The 21,371-nt window shown below is 48.6% G+C and overlaps 1 protein-coding gene across 5 annotated transcripts in view; it reads left to right on the plus strand.

Moving 5' to 3' along the window:
- The first annotated feature begins 1,541 nt into the window (after positions 1-1,541).
- Positions 1,542-21,371, plus strand: part of Kazn (kazrin, periplakin interacting protein) — a 921,379-nt gene continuing 901,549 nt past the window's right edge. The window contains exon 1 of one of the 5 annotated variants that reach the window (XM_060379131.1): positions 1,542-2,508. In XM_060379131.1, the coding sequence (XP_060235114.1) occupies positions 2,418-2,508 (91 nt within the window). In that variant the 5' untranslated portion in view covers positions 1,542-2,417. The remainder of the gene's footprint in view (positions 2,509-21,371) is intronic. The other 4 variants (XM_060379130.1, XR_009590491.1, XM_060379135.1 and 1 more) reach the window with 4 other exon arrangements.

Here is a 21,371-nt window from a genome sequence, read left to right on the forward strand (position 1 = left end):
TCAGCTCACAATTCCTGGTCGCAGTTCATCACGGTAGGGAAGTCCAGGTGGCAAGCGATGGAAGCATCACGTGACATCACATCCACAGTCGCAAGTTGTATGAATGTGATCAGAGGGCGCCTGTGGGAGTGGGCTCTCTCCATCCACCATGTGGTTCCCGGATGTTAAACTCGGGTTGTCAGGCTTAGTGCCCTTACCCATGGAGCTATCCAGACAGTCCCCATTCAGGCTCTTCTGTGTAGGGGATGGCACCACCCACAGTGGGCAGGCCTTCCCTCCTCAGTTAATGTGATCGAGATAATCCCCCACAGACATAGACATACCCACAGGGCAACCTGGGCTAGCCGGTCCCTCAGGGAGACTCTCATCCCACACGCTCTCTAGATTGCGTAGAGGAGATAACTACAATCAACCATTTTGGCACGAGGGGTGAAAGTGTGAAAGGTGCTAAGGTTGTGACCCGGAAGTAAGGAAGAATGTCTTTGGCAGGATTAGCAAATCAGACTGTAAGTCCAGAACGTGGTGGGTCTGACCACATTTGTTTCTAGTTAACAAAGAAAAAAAAAAAAAAAAAAGATAACAGGTACAAAACTACAGGTAGATAACCTACAGTGAGAGCCACCAACAAAACCCAGGGATAAGTGTTTAATGTGTGGCAGTCACAAGGGAAATCTTGCAAATCAGGAAGGAAGCCGGGAAACAGGACAGGACCAGAAGAGGAACTTTCCTGAGAGGAAAACAGCAGTGGCTAATATACTCTCCAGGAAGTAGCTGTTTTTTGTTTGTGTGCTTGTTTTTTTGTAATTAAGGAAGGGTAAAGCAAGACAATGACGCTCTGGAAGAGGTAGAGCAGGCTTAATCTCCTTGAGTTCGAGGCCAGCCTGGTCTACATAGTGAGACCCTTTCCAAACAAACAAACAAACAAACAAACAAACAAACAAAGACACCACCAGGAAATCAGAGCGTCATCTGTATTCTGGAGCAATTCCCTGGCTTCCTCTGCCTCCGAGGTAACGCTGAACTCTGTGCCACCTTTGCAGATAAAGGGCTGGCACTGGGAAAGGGTCTTTCCTGTCAGAGAGCCTGTGTGTCCGTAAAGCTGCTGCACTGTTTTCTTTGGCACCTTCCGTCCTAAGGAGGCTTTGAACTTCTCTGGAGGAAAACACACGTTAGTGCTTACATGGCTACAGCTGGCTGTTTGCAGCACATGCTCTCTTGCTCCAGGTGCCCGTGGCTCCGCCTGGCCTGCTGGTGATTGCCAGCACGGAGCAGTGTCTGTAAAATCGGCAGGTGGGGTGGCGACTTCAAGACCCAGGGTCCATCCAGGTGGTAGTTGTAATCCTGTGGAAGGTTCCTTTCATCCCCCACCCCCACTTTTCAGATAAACTGCCTCTGTTGTTTGGGGTAGTGGGGCTGAACATTCTGCGCCTAGCCCAGGGTGGGTAAGCAGCCCTCCTCCTGCTTTCTCCCTCCAGGGGTCACTGGGAATGGATGGCGCTTCTCTGTTTTCCTCTCCCGGATCTGTGAATCTCGCTGCCAGCGGTCTGGTGTCCCGGCTCTGGCGCTTCCTGGGCTGTGGACATGAAGCGGTTACTCCAGCCCTGAAGCCGGCTCTCCAAGTAACAGCCCCCTTTGCATCACGGAAAGGGGATAGCAGAGCTGAGCGGGCTGGGGACAGCGCTGCAGTAGGTCGCAGCAGGGGCTCTGTCAGCATGTGTCATTCCGCAGACCCCCGCCGTCAGGCCAGGCTGCGGAGAACTGCCAGGCAAAGGCACCCGGAGGAGTGAAGGATGAGCCAGCGACACCGGTGGCCCCCCAGCGGCAGAGCGCCGTCCCGGGGAGCTGCTGCTGCGCACACCTCTCGCCGTCTCCCCAGGCTGCGGCGGCCCCTCTGACCCAGAAGCCGGACCGGAGCCGCGGAGATACAGCCTGGACCCAGGAGCCTCCGGCTGCCGCTGGTGAGGCCAGCTCCCCAGAGAGCCTGGGCAGCGCTTCGCCTGCGGCTGGTGCGGGGACGCAGCAGGGCTGGAACCCTCTCTAGCCAGTGGGTCTGGGGAGCGCCGGAGAGGCCCCGCACATCCAGGCTCCTTCCTCGGACAGAGGAAGTAACTCCTGTTGGGGCAGTTTAGATTGAGCTCCACAGCTAAGGCTGGTAGCCCCACCCCCTCAGGTTTGCACAGCCTTTGGGGTGTCGTTTCTCACCTGAGTGGGGTTTGAGAAAAAAACAAAACTGCAAGGAGCAGGGCAGGGTGCTGAGGGCGAGGCAGCCCTGTAAACTTTGGAGGCGGGGACGTTTTCTTGAAGGGGGCAGGTGTCCCGAAATCTACCAGTGTTTTGGACTAGTGATAAAGACTGCTGGTGAGACGCTAAGCATTCCATCACAGCCACAAGACCAAGAGCAAGGACCTACGACAGTCATGGAGGCCACGCTGACAGCAGCCAGTTCCCCCACGGGCCGCGTTACCTTCTCGCGGGTCTTCGGCCAACAGTGCCAGCTGATGGAAGCAGGTAGGATGTGGCCAGAGTGAGCAGCAGAGTCTTCTGGCAGTGGAGGTCTGTCAGTGTGTGTGTGTGCGTGTGTGTCTGATCTCTTTCTCCGTGTTATTCTGGATGACACTTACCTGCGATGTGATAGCTGACATTTATCACTTCAAATGCTAAACTTTTTTAGGCCTGACTCTGAGACTTGAAGCTAGCATCGGGGTATGATGAGTGAGGGTCCCTGCTTGTCTTTTTTTCTTTTCGTTTTTGGACTGTTTTCTCTGGCCAGCTGCTGGAGGAGGGAAACGGTGCCAGGAGAGAGAAGGTAGAATGGTGAGTGGTGAGGGTCCCCACCTTTGGGGACAGCTGTCAGGTCGTGGACCAGTTGCCTCTCCGTTCTTTGCCTCTCTGCTGCAGCCATGCCTCCAGGCACTGTTGGAGTAGCTTGGACGCCCACGGTTGCATCTTGCCGGGCCCTTGGCTCTGCCAGGGGATGTCTCGGGCAAGGCATTCTTTGCTCATGGGTCTGTCTGGTGTTTTAAGAAGATGGGAAAAGTTGGCATCCTTGCAGTCATAGCTCATGCCAGCCATCTTGCTAAGATGTGCATTTGATCACAGAGTAAAGTCAGGTACCGGTAAATGGTTCCATGTGAGTGGTCATTGGAGGGAGCCCACAAACACTGCTTACGGTGCTGTGGGAACCAACTCAGAACTGTGTGTCTGTTTGTTGGCTTTTTATTTATTTATTGAGTTTGTTCCTATGGAGGAAAGGACTGGGTTTAAGTGTAATTGTGTATTTTGCCTCTAGGCTCAGGAAGGTGTTGGAAGACCGTTGTCTTAGTCTGGGGCTGAGTAACGTGGATACTTTCATGGGTGGTTCTATGATTGTGGGAATGGCAGACCCTTCCTCCATCCCTGGGATGTCTTACTTTAGGTACAAGACAGAATATCTGGATGGAGGCCATCCGTCTTGGTCCACCCACAGGGAAGGCCCTGTGCCTTCAGAAGCACCGCATGGGAGAGATGTTGGAGTCCTGCTTGCTTCTAACCAGCATGTGTCTGCACAGAGAGGCAGGTTGGTTTCACTTTTATAAGTTATAAGTTGTTTGTCCTTAGGCAGGATCCCTAGCCTCTCTGTGCCTCAGTCTTCTCATCTGTGGGGTGGGGGATGCCAGGCATCATTACACAGGGTCATTGCAAAGGTGAGACAAGCTAATACATGGTGGATACCTTTGTGTAGACCTGTGTGGCCAGCTGGCCTTGCAGAGAGGGGCATGGTGGCCTCTGTGAGAGAAAACTGGAGCACACAGCATCCCTGTCTTCCCCACAGCTGGGTTGTGGTTTATCCAGAGACTGAGAAACTCCCACTCCTCTGTCCGTCTGTGAAATAGTCTATCGAAAAAGGTAACTTCCACCCAGGAGGGCTAAGGGTTGGCCTGCTTCTCTGAGGTTGCTGGGGTAAGGCAGATTGGATTTCTAAAGCGCCTCGGTCCCCTGTGGCTTTATCCTCCCTCCTTTGCAAGTACCCTGACCTGATTCCAGGTCATGAAATCTTCTGTCTCCTTTGTAAACCAAACCAAACCAAACCAAACAGACACCACAGCTCCTTTATGTCAAGAGAGTGCTGTGAGGCAGGATGACAACAGTTAGTCCTCTCTAGGGAGGACTCTCTCCCTGAAAGAACTCAAGGAGGAATCGTTAGCCTGTAGTCAAAAGAGCTCACTAAATTAGGAGGTGGAGGGATGAAGAGAAAACCTGACCTCTTCAGGCAGCCATTTGCAGACGGTTAGTATCATAAAAGGGATCTTAAATGTACGTTTGAATGATTTGCAGGCTCCAGAGCTCTGCAGCTGGGTTAATCATGGCTGTTCCCTGGGGAACAGTGCCTGTCAGCCCCATGTATTCTTGTGGTGTTCCCTGTGTGCTATCTGTGATGCCAAGACTGGCAGGATCTACAGGGTGAGGTATGGCTCTTGCTGGGGGATGCTGGTCTGGCTTGTGGTAAACACACACCATGTTGAAGAAATGAGACACTGATTTCTCAACCGTGACCTTTTCCTGGCCACCTTCCTTCTATTTTGTGAAAACTATTTTCCACAACTAAAGAAAAAACAACAACAAGACAACCCTAATCAATTACCACATGCAAAGGTAACACTCAAGGGTGGCCTGCAGGGAAGGAAATCTTTGATGGCATGCTTCAAGCCTGTGACTTTAACCTCAGAAAGCCATGTTCCTGATGGTGACTCTGGCTAATTGTTCACATCCATAAGTATCTCATGTCTTAGAGGAAGAAGTTGGATATTGAGAATGAAGCAGTAAGGATTCATAATAAGATATGATGTGTGTGTTATGGTGTATGTGTGGGTATCAAGGATTTTGGAGGCATAGATAGTTTCCTGGCAGCTGAGGTGAAACTGGGCATGAATGAGAGCCCCTGTAACTCTGACCCAGTGAACAGCAGTAGTTATGTAAACATTGTCTGGCCTGTAGAATGAATATAGACATCTTTTTTTAATTTAGTCCCATCTGCACTATTGCTGGCTGTATAAGCTTTGTAAACTTGAAAATCCTAGAGCAGATGTTGGCAAACAAAAGTACTGGGGCTGAATCTGGCCCACTACTTCCTTTTATAAATTAAGTTTAATTGACACACAGCCATGCCCAGTCAAGTACATTTTGTCCATACTGCTTCCATGCTACAGTGGTAAAGTTCACCAGGATCATGTACTTGTGACCAGGGTCATGTAGTCTATATAAGTGAAATCACTGACTGGTTCTTTGCAGAAAAGCACTTTCCTGACTCTTGCTGTCTTAGTTAGGGTTGCTATTGCTGAAATACTCTGACCAAAAGCGATCTGGGGAGGAAAGGGTTTATTTGTTTTCCATATCCTGAATCCCAGTCCATTGAGGGAAGCCAAGGTGGGAACTCAGACCAGGTGGGAACCTGGAGAAAGAAGCTGATGGAGAAGCTGTGGGGTGCTGCTCACTGGCTTGCTCCTCGTGGCTTGCCCAGCCTGCTTTCTTATAGAGCCCAGGACCACCAAGCCAGGGGTCCTCTATCTGCCATGAGCTGGGCCCTCCATCATCAGTCACTGAGAAAATGCCCACACTCAAGAGCCCAATTGTATGGAAGTATTCTCTCAATTGAGATTCCTTCTTTTCAGATGAATCTAGCTTGTGTCAAGTTGCCACCAAAACTATCCAGGACCCTGGCCCTAGATCAACAGATGTGACAAAGTGGTATAGACCAGGCTCAAGCCTGGAAGCTTGGTTCCAGCTGACTCTACAGGGGATCTTTTTCCCCCTCACAGCCCCTGCCACCGGCACAACGCAACACTGTTCGTCTAGGAAGCATTCGCAAGGCTGGGGAGGCTATAATGAAAATACTTACACGCCCAGGTCCAGAGCGCCCGAGCTAGACTCCATCTTCTAGCCTATTTCCTAGTCAATGTTTAAGGTTTGGGGGCTGGATGAGTTGGGATTTAAACCTTTGCTAGCCTAGTTTTGGATCCTATACTCAAAATGGCCATGCCAAGGGCTAGAGATGTGGTTCAATTGCAAGGGCCAGGATTTTGTCCCTAGCATCACACAATCAATAGTCAATAGACCGCCATTTCTACATAGAGTTTTGATCTTAATCAGGTCTTAAGGATGTAGAGGGGACCTTCAATGGCTCTGATGCTGTTGTGTACCTTTGACCCTCACCATGGTCCTTCATCCCACTCCTGATGCCCAGACCCATGAAGATGCTAGTTTTGACAGTTATTTCTAACTCATAATGCATAGGGTTTTTCTTTTCTCATTTTCTACGTTAGGCTCAAACAGTAGGTGAGAGGTGGGCTTGTATGGACACATCTGCCAAATGAAAGCTCTGCCCTTCCTGCCTCATGCCTCCACGTGGAAGCTGTCATTACACTGTCCAGCACCCTTCTCCTTTCTGGTTTCTCTTTAACATTGTGCTAAGGGTGCTGTAGAGTCTGACAGGACAGACAGCAGAGACTCCAGCAAGTGTTCTTGACTTTGGTGTAACTGAGCAATTTGCCATCTTGTCTGTCTCTTTACTGGTCTGCACACTGTGTGACCAGACACATGCTTCTGACACAGGGTTTGGGTATATTTGCCGAGGACTCTTGACTCGTGTGTGTGTGTGTGTGTGTGTGTGTGTATGTATGTGTGTATGTGTGCATGTAGAGCCCAGTGACCAACCTCAGCTGTCATTCCTCAGGGACCAACCACCTTGTTTTTGAGACAGGGTCTCTCACTGACCTAGAACCCATCAAGTAGGCCCCCATGGATGAGACTATATCTGCCTACCCAGCGCTGGGATTACAAGCACTTTTTTTTTTTAATGTGCTTTTAAAATGCAGGTTCTAGAAGCAGGGCATGCCTGTAATCCTAGTACTCCAGAAGCAGAGGCAGGTGGATACCTATGAGTTCAAGGCTAGCCTGGTCTACAAAGTGAGTCCAGTTCAGCCAAGGCTACACAGAGAAATCCTGTCTCAAAAAATAAAATAAAATAAAATAAAATGCAGGTTCTGGGGATCAAAATCAAGTCCTTGTGCTTTCAAGGCAAGCACTTTACTGACTGAGTCATCTCCCTAGCCCACCAGGGGCATCTTGACCTTGGGGTAGCTAGGCAACTTCCATTCTTCCAGAGCCCATGAAATGTGCCACAGGCATACCTCCAACCTGGTGTGTGGGTGTGTGTCTCTTGGGAAACTCTTGATTCACCTTGGCCTAGCATTCATTGTGGGGGTCACCAAGGCTTGCAGGAGGCTTGGCTTCCAGAGTTAATCCGAAGTGTGTGTTTTGGACAGAAAGTGTTGGAAGCAGCGTGATCGTCTCGCCAGCAAGAATGCATGAGGACACAAGAATCCTTCTGCAACAGGCCTTTTATTACAGTCAAGCGATGAAAGGAGAGAGCCGAGGGACCGGCCACACGACGCTCGGGGTGGCAGTGCGGCCACGGCACGGGCCCGGCCACCTCTCGGGCATGGGCGGTGCTCGCATCGGCTGACGGGCACCGCGGCGTCCCGAGGGCCGCAGCCGGGGCGGGCAATCCCCGGGCGGGGAGAGACGGAGGAGCGCGCCAGGGCCCTGAAGTGGCGCTGTTTATATAAGCCCTGGTCGCACCTAAGTTACGTGTCATTACCCTGATTGGCTGCTCACTCTTTACCCCGTCTGACGGCTCGGGCTTGGCGTGCTTGGCGTGCTTGGCGTGCTTGGCGTGCTTGGCGTGCCTACGCAACCCGCACATGCGTACTGGAGGTTCTTTACAGTTTTGAGGGCGGATGTCAGAGCCAGTAGATGGCGTCTGAGTCTCAGCTCTCCACAAGAAAGCATTTCTACGCGTTTACCAAGCTTGACCACTTAGACTGAAGTCACCCTGTCCACTGTGTTCTGCTGATACTGCAGGAAGCCAGGCCCAGCTCCAGGGGGAAAGGAGAGCAGAGGAGAGGGCAAGGAGGTGACATGGCTTCAGCACTTGAGCCACGGCTGCAGCTCTGCATGGTTCCTGTTGCAGCTCTGAAGCTACCACAAGGTTCCTATGAGCAGTTAGATAAGGAGTCACCCTCTCACGCCACAACAAATGTACAAGGCACAACTGTCGGTCTGTCTCTCTCACTATTCAGGCCGGGGTCTGGCCATCCTTAGACTGTGTTATTATGGCTTCCCCTGAAGGGTGCATCCCTTGCCCTGTCTTTAGAACAACACAGAGAGGCCCTTTTGAATAAGAAGTTACATGCATCAGGAGGCAATCTCCGACTTTACAAGTGAGGAATTAAGGGAGTGACGTCTAGGCTTTCTGCTTTGAGTGGAGCACACTGAGTACAAGTGCAAAAGGCAAACAGATGAAGATGCCCAAAACAGAGAACACCTCTCCTGTCTCTCCATCTTCAAGAATGGAATAACAATATGGATTAAGGTTTCCTTGTAGACCCCTGTCTTACAGTTTCTGTTGCTGGGATAAACATGACCAAAAGCAACTTGGGGAGGAAACACTTTATTTAGCTGTTGCGCTTGTTTTAAAACTCTATTTTATTTGGGGTTCCTTGAAGCCTCTCCCTTCCACCAACCCTTTAACCTTAGGTAAGAGAGAGAAGGTTAGTGGGAAGAGGGGGTGCAGACCCCTTTACTTCTCCTGGCTGCCTAGGGTTGATGGGTTCTTTTGAGGCTATACCCATCTCCATCAACAGCAGACTCAGCAAGTGGTCTCCACCAAACCGCCGAACCATGAAGCATCTCTCTGTGTCTCTTCAAGCCACCACAAGCCAGGACATGCTGTCTGGCTCTGGTCTCTCCAGACTGCCACATGCTGTACATTCTCTTTCTGGGCTCTCACATTTACACCCTCAGAGTCCTGGACCACACCCCTGTCTGTGCTTCTGAGGCAGGCCTTTACCAGCTGGCAAAGACCACACCCCACAGGAGGCAATTATCGGTGGACAAACGAAAGCCCAAACTAGAACCCCATGCTTGGGATTAAAAAACAAAAAACATATTTACATAACATAACTGAGTTTTTAAAGAAACCAAAAACTTCCATTACATTTAGCTTACATAGTACAGTCCTTAATGGAAGGAAGTCAGGATGGGAAATCAAGGCAGGAACCTGGAGGCAGGAAGCCATGGAGGAGTACTGCTTACTGGCTTGTTCCTCCTGGCTCGCCCAGTAAACTTTCTTATAACATCCAGGACCACCTGCTTAGGTGTGTCACCGCCCACAGTGGACTTGGTTGTTTCACAGCAATCATCAACCAGGAAAAGCCTGGACAGACTTGTCGATAGTCCTGTCCCATGGAGGCATTTTCTCAACTGAGAGTTCCTCTTCACAAAAGAATTTAGCTTGTGTGAAGTTGACAGAAATATAGCCAAGACAACCCCAAAGTCAGATGTCATGGTCCAGCATCTTTCCTGGTGGGAAACCCTGTGATTGACACTCCAGACCTAGATTTAGCATGGTGAGCTGCTGACACTGTTGTGGAATGCTGTCTTCTGGTCATGACACAGACACAGCCATTTGGAAATCAGAGGTGTTATTACTTCCAGACCTCGCCAGATCAGGACTAAGAACAATTCCTCAAAAAATCAGGGCTGGGGAGGGTCATTAGGCCTGTAACCAAGATCCCAGCCAGTCTTCCTCCAGCAGCCAACCCTGGCCCTCAATGTGGGTATATCTGTTACTGAAGGAAAGACAGAATTCTAGATGGTTGGACTCTGAGCCTTGTCCCACCACAAGGAAGCTCTCGGTTCCAATGAACAGATTCCATGGGGTGGGGCTATTTCCAGTGTTGGCAATGATCCATCTTTTGCTCTTGTTCCATGATGGTCTCCTAATTGGCTCACTGTTTGTCCTCCAGCTTCTCAGTGTCCTGTGATACTATGACAGGATGGTGAGCACTAGATGGTGGCAAGTAGGTTTGACAGCCATGTTTCTCCTTTGAGTCCTCAGTGTTTTCTGTTTTCTTCTTCATCACAGGCAGCTGAAAAAGACACTGTGGAGGGGAGGGGAGAAAAATAAACTAATTACCTTGAGGCTCCAAAATATTCCAGTTTTTGACTTGAACTCTTGCTGACACAGGATGGACATCTGGGTGCTGCTGTGAACCGGATGATCTTAGCCAGGCCTTTAAAGCCCAGGTAGCCACAGAGCTGATTGCTGCTCTTGCATGTGCACTCACATTCATGTGTAAATGTGTGTTACAGGTATATGGGCGTGTGCACATGAGCATGTGTGGGGGGGGCAGAGATCGACCTTGGGCATTGTTCTTCAAGTCCCATCTATCCTGATTTTTGAGACAAAGTCTCGTATTGATCTGAGGAACATAAATCATAGAGTAGACTGGACTCTGCCAGTGAGCCTCAGGGATCCACCTGCCTGTGCCTCGCTAACGCTGAGATTGTAAGCCTATAGCACCACGTGGGAGGTTTTTACATTGGAACTCAGTCCCCGTTGTGTGACAAGCATTGTACTGATTACACTATCTTCCCAGACCTTTGTTTGTTGGTCTATTTTGTTTTGTGTTTGTTTGTTTGTTTGTTTGTTTTGAGACAGGATCTCATATAACCCAGGCTGACTTCAAATTCTGTGTGGCTGATGCTGGCCTTGAACTCTCAATCCTTCTCTCTTCACTTCCCAAGTGATTAGATCACTGGTGTGGGCTACCATCCCAAGTCTATTCTTTTGTTTTCGATGGCAGCAGTCCAGGGCAAGGGGAAAGGCCTAGATTTGGTAAAATAGTGGTAGGTATTGCAGGAAAATAAGAAAAATGCACGTGCTGGGGGCAGAGAGGGAGTCAGTTAGGCATCCAACACTACCCTTGGCTTTGAAACTCCAGGGAGTAGGTGATCACTGGCTTCCTTCTTGGAGCCCTTAATGCTGAAGTCCCCTGAGGAGAGGGGCCAAGAAGGTGCCTTTTCTTTTCCAGTCGGGGTGGCTTCTCCACTGGTCTCTTCCTTGGGGACTGTTAGCTGGTCACTTTCACAGGAGCTGTCTTTAGTTGGCCCAGTGTGGTCGGTTGTGTGAAATAGCCCCCCAAATTAGGTTTGCTTTGCTTCTCCTGGGTTCCCAAACCTCACCCAGACAACCACTTTAGTTTGGGCAAAGCTCTTAGCAGGACAAACTCCCCAAAGCTCTTCCCCAAGGAAATGAGAGTAGCTGCAGGTTTCTCAGATGAGAGGGAAAACACACCAAGTGCCCAGAGATGGTTACAAGTGAAGCTCAGCCCACCACGGGAATTGATAGGCAGAGGGAAGTGAGGAGGGCTTCCCCATAGCCGGGAGACCCACCAAGCAGTAAGGGTTTATTAGAAGGCTTGAAAGATCCAGTGTGAGTGATGTTTAACATAGGAAGATTGTCAGAGTGGGGCTGTAGCTACCATGAAAATGCTGTTCAGGGTGGCTCCGGGATCCCTTCCACCTCCTCCCTCCATCTCTCACAGCAGGGACATTCAGAACTGGCGAACTGTCCACTCCAGGTTTTCTTGCAGTCTCTGACTGTCTTTCTTTTGAATCAATTCAGCTCCCATCCATCTTCCTGAGCACGTAAGACAGGAGCTAGACAAGGCAGACACAGTGTCTAGGCTTTGACTGGAAAGGGACACATATCTTCCCCCATCCTTTATATCACTGTCCACCGAGGCCCACACACAGCTTTTCTTTTAACCCACACGAAACAATGCAATGTGCCCAGGAGGGAGCCTCAGCTCAAGTCACCAAAGTGAAGGTCACTCTACTGGGCTCCAGAGGACAAAGTTGAAGCCTCGATGGCAGCTGAGCTACCAAGCAGGGATCCATATTCAATGTGGTGTTTCCTGAACCTTGAATTTTTGCCTTTGATCTTCTGAAGTCGTTAGCAGGAACCCACTGTAAAGGCACAGCAGAATGCTTGGGGAGAAGCCTGGCTTGAGGACAAGAATAAAGGAAAGTTTGCTGCCATCTATCTCTGCTGGTCAACAGAAGTAACATGGCACAGGGCAGACAGCCACCTCACACAGGAGAGTTAAAGAATTTCAGGTGGCTTTGTGGGAGGAAGCGTTCCTTGAGGCAAGAAGTCAGATGTCTTGATCTTGAATATGGGCTGAGAGGTGAGTCTCAGAAGGAATGTCTATGCTGGTTCCCTGGTTCTCTGAGCTGCTTCAGCCCTGTCGGAGGCCTTGGAGGCCACAGGACTCCAGGCAGCAGAGAGAGAGTTTCTTGTCTTTAGTCAGACATGATAGGTGGGGTATCTCTTGGATATCTGCTATGGTAGAGCCAGAAGTCTATCAAGGACACAGAAGCAGGTCTTTAGCTAGATCCATGCATTTAGTGAGGCAATTTCCTGGGTAGAGGGATTCGGAATGGAACTGGCCCAGGGAGGGGATGGCAGCAGGACTCAGGCTGGCAAGTGCCCTGGCATGCCACAGATTAGGCCACATCCTTGTCGACATGGAGAAGAGGCACAGGTGAAATCCTGGGACAGACAGAAGTGAAGGAGGAAGTAAGGACTGGGTGCGATCAGGACCAGGACGTTGGGAACCCTCCCTGCCTCTACTAGGAGACACTCCTTTTGTCTGTTGAAGAATACCCAAGATTTCAGAGTTGGGTTAAGGGGTCAGGCCAACCAGTGCTGAGACCATCACAGGTGGTTGGAGCCAGGCCTGATGGAGGCCAATAGCACCACTGGGACAGACACACAGCTGGACTGTCGACAGTTTTGTTTTAATTTTGGCCAGGGCCATTGAACAAGAATAGCTGGACTCAGATGTCTAAGTTAAGTTATTTTCTCTCAACACTTTAGGTGTGACACACTTCTGTCTTCTGCCTTCTGTTATCACTGTTGGCCATAGTGATCTTGGGGTCATTTCTCTGTAGGGGGCCTGCCTTTTGTAAGCACATGCCTTTAAAAATCTTTATCCTATAGGCTCTGTAGTTTTACTATAACACATCTCAGAGTGGATCTAATTTTATTTATTCTATTTGGGGCAAATGCTTGGATCTGAGGATTTACGCCTCAGTTCTGAAGAATGTTCATCCTCCCTTCCCTTCCTCTTCCTTTACCACCCCTTCTGTTTCTTTTTTCCATCCCCTTCCTTTTTATCCTCCCCTTTACTCCTTCTCTTCTTTTTCCTTCTCCTTCCCTTCCTTCCCTCCCCTCCTCTCTCCCATTTCTTCCCTCTCTTCCCCTTTCTTCCGTTCAACCCTTTCTTCTCCCTTCTCTTCTCTCCCTTCCCATTTTATCTATCTATCTATCTATCTATCTATCTATCTATCTATCTATCTATCTATCTTTTTCTTTCAATAAGGTCTCACTATGCAGCTGAATCTGTCCCTGAGCTTTAGATCCTCTTGTCTTAGCCTCTCAAGGACTGGGATTATGGGCACATGCCACCACCAGCTTCAGCACTTTCTTTTTTAAAAAAAAAATTTATTATTTTATTAATTACAGTTTACTCACTTTTGTATCTGAGCTGTAGCTGTAGTTCCTTCCCAACCCTACCCTCCCTCCCTCATCTCCTTCCATGCCCCTCCCCAAGTCCACTGATAGGGGAGGTCTTCCTTCCCTTCCCTCTGATCCTAGTCTATCAGTTCTCATCAGGACTGGCTGCATTGTCTTCTTCTGTGGCCTGTAAGGCTGCACCCCCCCTCAGAGGTAGGTGATCAAAGAGCAGGCCACTGAGTTCATGTCAGAGACAGTCCCTATTACCATTACCAGGAAACCTACTTGGACACTGAGCTTCCATGGGCTACATCTGTGCAGCGGTTCTAGGTTATCTCTGTGAATGGTTCTTGGTTGGAGTATCAATCTCACAAAGGACCCCTGTGCCCAGATTTTTTTTATCTCCTTTTGGAGCTCCTGTCCCCTCCAGATCTTTCTATCTTTCCTTTCATTCACAAGATTCCCTGCACTCTGCCCAAAGTTTGCCTATGAGTCTCAGCCTCCACTTTGATACCCTGCAGGGTAGAGTCTTTCAGAGTCCCCCTGTGGTAGGTTCCTGTCCTGTTCCTTGCTTTCTCAGACAATTAGGAATAGTGCTACCTCAAGATCCAGCTATACCACTCCTAAGCATATATCCAAAAGATGTTCAACTGTACAACAAGGACATTTGTTCAACCATGTTCATAGTGGTTTTATTTGTAATAGCCAGAAGCTGGAAAGAACCCAGATGTCCCTCAGTTGAGGTATGGATACAGAAATTGTGGTGCATTTACACAATGGAATACTACTCAACAATTAAAAACAAGAGTCATGAAATTTGCAGGCAAACAGTGGAAACAGAAAAGATCATCCTGAGTGAGGTATCCCAGAAGCAGAAAGACACATGGTATATACTCACTTATAAATGGATATTAGACATATAATCTAGGATAAACACACTAAAATCTGTACACATAAAGAAGCTAAGCAAGAAGGAGGACCTTGGGTAAGATGCTCAATCCTCATTCAGAAAGGCCAATGGGATAGACATCAGAATAGCATCTTATTTCTCTGGATAGGGTTTTCCCACCATTCTTTCCATTCCTCCCTTTAAATATTTCTCATCTGCACTGGAGTTTTCAGTCTGAACTCCTCCACATGTCCCATCTCTGCCTTTAAGCTGTGCTCTATAAATTGTCTTAAAAACAATATTCTGGTTCATTAATTCTCTTTCTGGCTGTGTCTAATCTTCAGGCAACTCCAGACAATCTGATTTTTATTCAAATGTCTTTTTATCAACCTCAAGAGGTTATATGTGAGTAGCTTTCAAATCTTGCTGACATTCTCGTACATTTTAAGGTAATCTCTTGTTCTTGACTTTACCTTTAATTTGTTTGACTATTCAAACTAATGGTTTGCAACCTTTCTAATATTGCAAGTTTTTAATACAGTTCCCCATATTGTGGTGATCCCCCAACCACAGAATTATTTTCATTGCTACTTTATAACTGTAATTTGCTATTGTGATGAATCATAATATAAACGTCTGTGTTTCCTGATGGTCTTAGGTGACCCCTATGAAAAGGTCATTTGACCCCAAAAGGGTCGATTCGCACAGGTTGAGAACCACTGGTTTAAACCATCTATCTGATAAAGGAATTTCATGCGATTTAGTTGTAGCTTGATACTATTTGATAAACTCTACCTTGAGGTACTATTATCATAGTGAATTTTAGTTTCCGGGCTGAGGATTTCTTCAAATTTCCAGTCATGTAAATTTGAACATAACGTTTTTGAGAGAAGATCAGGGTAATGAATGATTTAAGAACATCTTGCTTCTGGTACCCTCACCTTCTCACCATTGCTCTCTAGACACACAGCTTTCCTCATATTGAAAAATGATTTGCTTTTAATTTTTAAAACTCTGTGTGTGTGTGTGTGTGTGTGTGTGTGTATGTGTACATATGTGTGCGAATGCAATTGCCTGGGAGTCTGAAAGAAGGTATCAGATCTCCTGGAGCCGGAGTTACAGGGAGTTGTGAGGTACCTGTATCGGTCCTGGGAACTGAACTCGGGTCCTCTGCTAGAGCCATCTCCCCAGCCCTCAATTCTATGCCAACACTTGTATGCCAAGTCCTGTGTGTTTTGAAGGTGAAACAGTGTATCCGTGTGTGTGTGTGTGTGTGTGTGTGTGTGTGTGTGTAGTTGTAGTTTCTACTTCTTCATCCTAGCAAAGTAAGACTCAAACATCACTTAGCAAGCCCAGCAAGGCCTCTGGGCCAAGCATGAGCCTGCTCGCCTGTGTCTCTGACTTTCAATGCTATATTTCAATGCATATTCTATATATTCTGTGGATGGCCTCTGTAACACTTTCACAACCCCATTGGCTTGAACCAATAGACTTCTATTCTCTTGCATTTTGGAAGCCAGAAGTGTGAAATCAGGGTGACAGTAGGGCTGTACCCCCGTCCTGTGTTCTTGGAGAATCTGCTGCTCGTCTCTTCTAGCTTCTAGTGACCGCTGGCCCTCCATAGTGTGTTTACACAGCACTCCTGCCTTCTGTGCTCCCTCTCTTGCTATGTGTGGGGTCTCTCTGTCTCTGTCATATGAAGATATGATGACATGTAGTTCCTGAACATTCCAGAAAAATCTTTCTAGACCTAGACCCTTAACCCACTCCCATCCATAGGCCCTTTACTGTGTAGGGTGACAGGTAAATGTCATGGGTCAGGATGTAGGTACCCTTTAAGGAGCCATGTTTTATTTTTATTTTTTAGCCTCAGGCAGATTTTGATATGAGAAGTCATTTTGGCATGTACAAGGATGTTCACTATATTTCTAAATGGCAAGCAGGCTTGTTTCCTCTTCACACCACTCTACTGTGTTTGTTCTGTGAAAACGAGATAGTCCAAAGGCTCTCCAGGCTGAGGGGGAAATGCTCGCCTCTGGGACAGGACAGCTTCCCGAGGCTGAGGATGCTGAGTTGGAGATGCTGACTGGTAACCAGGAAGTGACTCATCGTACCTTTGGGGACAGAGAAACTAGGCTTTGCTTTGACCCACACTGTGTGATCCCATGGGACTGTCCCATGCTCCACCACCTCCTCCATCTCATTTTCCTCTTTGCCTGTGTTTGCTCCTATCTGTGCCTCTTGGCTCTTGTGTATGGCTTTGCCTATGGCAGCTCCATGTGACCACTTGTGACAGACCTTGAACCTGTCTGTCCCTTTTGCTCCAGACACTGCCCAGGACATCCACCTGGGAGTTTCTCAGGCACTTGCTGGGTACCAGTGGATGGCACCAAGACCAGAGCAGGACCAAGTCTGGAGCTGACTCCTGCTGAGCTGAGTATATTCCGGACATTCTGTCCTGGTCCAAAGCTTCCTTCCTAGGGACACTCAAGCAAACTGAGCCAGAGGTCATGTCATGTGTCTCGTGGCTCTGTGAGGACTGAGACTGATCAGTCATTGCAAAGCAAAACACCCAGTGTCGTCGGGGGATGTCGTGGAGTGATGGTGGCAACTTTTGGCTGCCTTAACTCAGAGGGAGAAAATAGTTTTTATGTGCATTCACTCCTGTCCCTCTTGATGTGTCCCTACTCTCTGTTAAGGACTAAAACCTTAACTATGATTATTTTCTTAACAGCTAGAGGTATTTCTAGGGTCTCTTATCATCAGGTATGAGTTCAAACTTTCTTGATAGCTGGAAACAAACTTCATGTTTTACACACTAGCCCTGGAGGTTGGTGGGCCACCATTGCCTTCTCTGAAGGTGACCAGCCCCTAAGATATGAACTAGGAGTTGAGCAGAGAAGATTCTAGTCCCTAAATACCCTGGGGCATTTAAACAGGCCTGGGATTGTAGAGAAGGACCATTCCCCGGGACTCACAGTCTAACGATGACTGGAAGAGTGACAGGGCTCAGGGTAAGGCCTTTGGAGAAGTGTGTGTCAGTGTGTCTATGGGCTGCCTTGGACTGATGAAGGCCCACATCTGCAGCCCCCTTATCTAGGAAGACAGGAGGAAGGTAATAATCTCTGATGGTTTGGGAGCAGCTTCTCCAACCTGGACTCCATATGGCCCCCTGCACTTGGGTGAAGACTCTCATGGTCCAAGTGAGGCGATACGACTCTGCTGACCATGAGAAGAATGGAGTGTGCTCTTCTCCAGCTAGACTGATGCCCGTGTGAACCGTGGGGGTCTGGAGAAAGAAAGGGCAGGTACGAGTCAGCAGCCTGCATCAGGCCGGGAGTGGGGCCCACTCAGATAGGTGTTTGCAAAAGGAGCCGAGTTTGATTCCCAGGAGCACGTGTAAATAGATGTTTTTAGGTTGATAGATATAAGATATGATAAGAAAGTGATTTAGGTACAGAACTTTGGACTCACCAGGATAGGATAGATAATAGAACACTTTTCCCAAGGATGTCAAAGATGAATGGATAGGACATTGTAAATGAAATTCTTACCTCATAATTCTCATAATTATTTTTATTGTTACAGTTAGATAAAAAGCCATTTTTTTAAACTAAAAGGGAATATGTAACGGAAGTGTCTGTTTCTTTAAAAACTCAGTTATGTAAATATATTTTAGTTATAATCCCAAGTGTGGGATTTTAGCTTGGGTTTTAGTTTGTCCACAGCTGATAATTGCTGGCACCAGCCTGCCTTGTGCAGCATGGAGAAGGGCATGGTCTAGGGCTCTGAGGATATAAATGTGAGCGACCAGCAGGAGAAGGTGTGGTGGCTTGGAGGAGACAGACGGAGAGAAACATTTCAACGCGGCAGCTTGGAGGAGACTGCTGCGTTCGCTGTTGACTGAGACTGGTCCAGCCCCAAAAGAACCCACTGACCCTAAACAGCTGGGAGAAGTGAAGGTGTCCCCTCTCCCCCCTAACCTTCTCTCTCCTACCTAGGGTTGGGGGGTTAGGAGGAGGCAGAGGTACAAGTACCCCAAATAGAGTTTAAAAACATGTGCAATGACCCTGGCACTGAGGAGATAGGAACAGGGGATCCCTGGGCTCACTGGCCAGCCAGCCCTGCTGAATCGATGGGCTCAAGGCAGGGAGAGGAGACAAGGTGTCGTCGGAGGAATGACACCTGGGGTTGACCTCTAGCCTCTTCTGTGTGTTCACATGAGCGTGCACACTCACACAAGTGGGTCAGCTAAGGAAAGGATACAAGACAGGCAGAGACAGCCTTTGCTTCCAGCTGGCCTGAAGAAAACTGAACAAATTAAAAGAAAACTGCAACTATGTTTTTTTTTTTTTTTTTTTCAGCCAGTCAGTTTTTCTTCCTATAATAGAATTCGTGGACCTGGTTTTATACCAGAGACACAGTTTGTTTCCAGGGGGCCAGGAACTGGGGTTATTGGGAAAGCCGATGGTGTTGAGATGTGTTCTTGTAGCAAAGAAAGATACCCTTGCCTGCTCTAGCACGGAGGACCAGCGCTTTTCCTTTGAGGTTGGTGAACAAGATCATGAGAAAGCAGGGGGGCTGTAAGGAAGTGCTTTCTCCCCTGCACAAAGCTGGCCGAGGCAGCCGAAGCTGTGCTTTGGTGTTGATGCCTCCAGCCAAGGAGGCTCCAGCTTCCACCGTTCGGTCCCCTGAGAGTCAAGCAGTCATTAGTAATCTGCTTTGTCAGGTGGTGATTACCCTAGTTGTCCCTGATTCAAACAAAAGTTCCTTTGTGGCCACTGGCATTTGGGGAACAGAACTGTGGAGCCACATCGGGGCCAGGAGGCAGCCAGTGGGCCCTTAGCGCTTTGCTCAGTGATAAATGAGCCCCCGTTCAGTGTTCCTCCCAGCTGCTCTCTTGGTTGACTCTGGAATGATGGGAGGACTGGAGAGATGGCTCAGTTGCTCAAGTGCCTGTCACTCAAACATGAGGACCCGAGTCTGGATCCCAGCCCCTCACGTAAAAAGCTTGGCAGAGTGGGCACATGTTTACAACCTCAGGACAGGGGAGACACAGATGGGAGGATCCCCGGGGCTCACTGGCCAGTCAGCCCAGCTCTGTCCCTGAGATCCAGATTCCTGTGTGCTGCTCAGTTTTTGTCAGTTTGATATGAGCTAGGGCCATAGGTAAAGAGGGAACCTCAATTGAGGAAGTGCCCTCCTCCCCCAGATTGGCCTATGGGCACACCTGTGAGACATTTTCTTGATTGACGGTTGATGTGGGCGGGCCAGCCCACTGTGGGTGGTGTCTCTTCCCTGGGCAGATTGTCCAGAGATGTATAAGAAAGCAGTCTGAGCAAGCCATGGGGAGCAAGCCAGTAAGTAGCACTCCTTCATGGTCTTTGCTTGAATTCTACCTTCAGGCTTCTGGCTTGAGTTTCTGCCCTGACTTTCTTTGGTGTGATGTGGAGGTGTTAGAGGAAATGAACTCTTTCTTCCCCATCTTGCTTTTGGTCATGGTGTTTTATCACAGTGACAGAGATCAAACTAAGATACCCTGTCTCAAGAAGGAATGTGGAGAGTGAATGAGGCAGACACATGACATGAACCTTTGGCCTTCACACATGTGTGCCCACATGAACACACACACATTCACACGCGTGCGCATACACACACAGTCAACAAATGCACACACACACACATTATAGAGGCTGTCATTCACTTGAAGAGTTGTGGACTTCTGAAGTGATAAACTAGGCCTGAACTGGGCTCCCGAGTTGCAGAGCCTTGGGTGTAGTGGTCATAGCACAGCTGCTGAGAGTACAGAAAAGCAATTGTGTTTTTTTTTTTTTTTTTTTTTGAAGGGCAAGGAGAAAATGTAAGGGGGCCCTGGGCTGATTTGCTTTTTGAGGAGGGCAGAACTGGTGGGCTTGCAGCTCTCTTCTTGGAACTGATGGAGTTCCCACAAAACTCTGTGAGAATAGGTCTGTGCATCCTGATTCCTGTAACACGTCTCGGCATAGCTCAGCTGTAAGATTGCCTGTGGATGCAGGAGCTCATGATCCTGGATCCTGATAGCCCTAGAATCTAGTCCTGAACGGTGGGACTGACTGGGACATCATTTGCTGGAACTGACTCTTGTGTGAATTACATCTATGAGCGTGTTCATGTGTGTGCAGGTGCACATGTGTGCACAGATGTGCTGAAGTTACCTGTCAACATGACTTGTTGCCTGAGCATTGTCTATCTTGCTTCGGAGACAGGGTGGTTCACTGCCTAGAGCTCACCTAGTAGGCTCGAGTGGCTGGTCAGTGAGCCCCAAGGGACCTCCCTGTCACTGCCTTGCCAGTCAGCATTATCATCCCATTTCATTTTCTAAATGTGGGCCCTGGGGATTGAATTCAGGTCCTTGTGCTTTTAAGTGTGAGAAATAGATTGTCATGGTCCATTCTCCGTGTATATGCTAGAAGATAGTCCAGTGACATCAGAGGAGACTTCAGTTAGGGACAGTGGCTCTGGATGATGAACGATGGAAAGGTCTGGAAGCTGACAGCAGGCTTACCTGTAAGGCGGAAGTGTAGAGATCTCTCCTTCCTGGGTGAAGAGAAGAGCCGGAATGAAGGGATCCTCGGTCTGCCTCCCCAACCCCTTCGATCCTGCTTTGTCAGTCCCAACACTGATGTTTCAGAGACTGCCAGCCAATATTTGGTGTGTGGGCCACTCTAGGGTATTATCACTTTTCTTGGCTGGTGCTTAAGGCCAGGGGTGTAAGAAAAGGAGAGGCTAGGAGGCGTTTCTGAAGGGAGGAAGTCTGAATTAAAACCTGTGAGGGGAAGCTGCAGAGATGAGAATGCAGGGGTTGGGGGAGCCCAGAGGCAGCCCCGATGGCCTGTGTTCTGGGCTTGCTTCATGAACTTGCTACTAAGATTGAGGCATGAAGAGCCCCCATTAAGCCCAGGGAGTGGTCCTCATCCATCTCTGCACATCAAGAGGCTGACCAGAGGGGTAAGGGTGTCTGTAAAGACTGGCATTTCCATTGGCTTCTTTAAACAGAGTTCAACACCCCTAACTTCTAAGGTCTTTTTCATAATAAGAGGT

This window comes from Meriones unguiculatus, chromosome 3, assembly GCF_030254825.1.
Source record: "Meriones unguiculatus strain TT.TT164.6M chromosome 3, Bangor_MerUng_6.1, whole genome shotgun sequence".
In the NCBI taxonomy this organism is placed as follows: Eukaryota; Metazoa; Chordata; class Mammalia; order Rodentia; family Muridae; genus Meriones; species Meriones unguiculatus.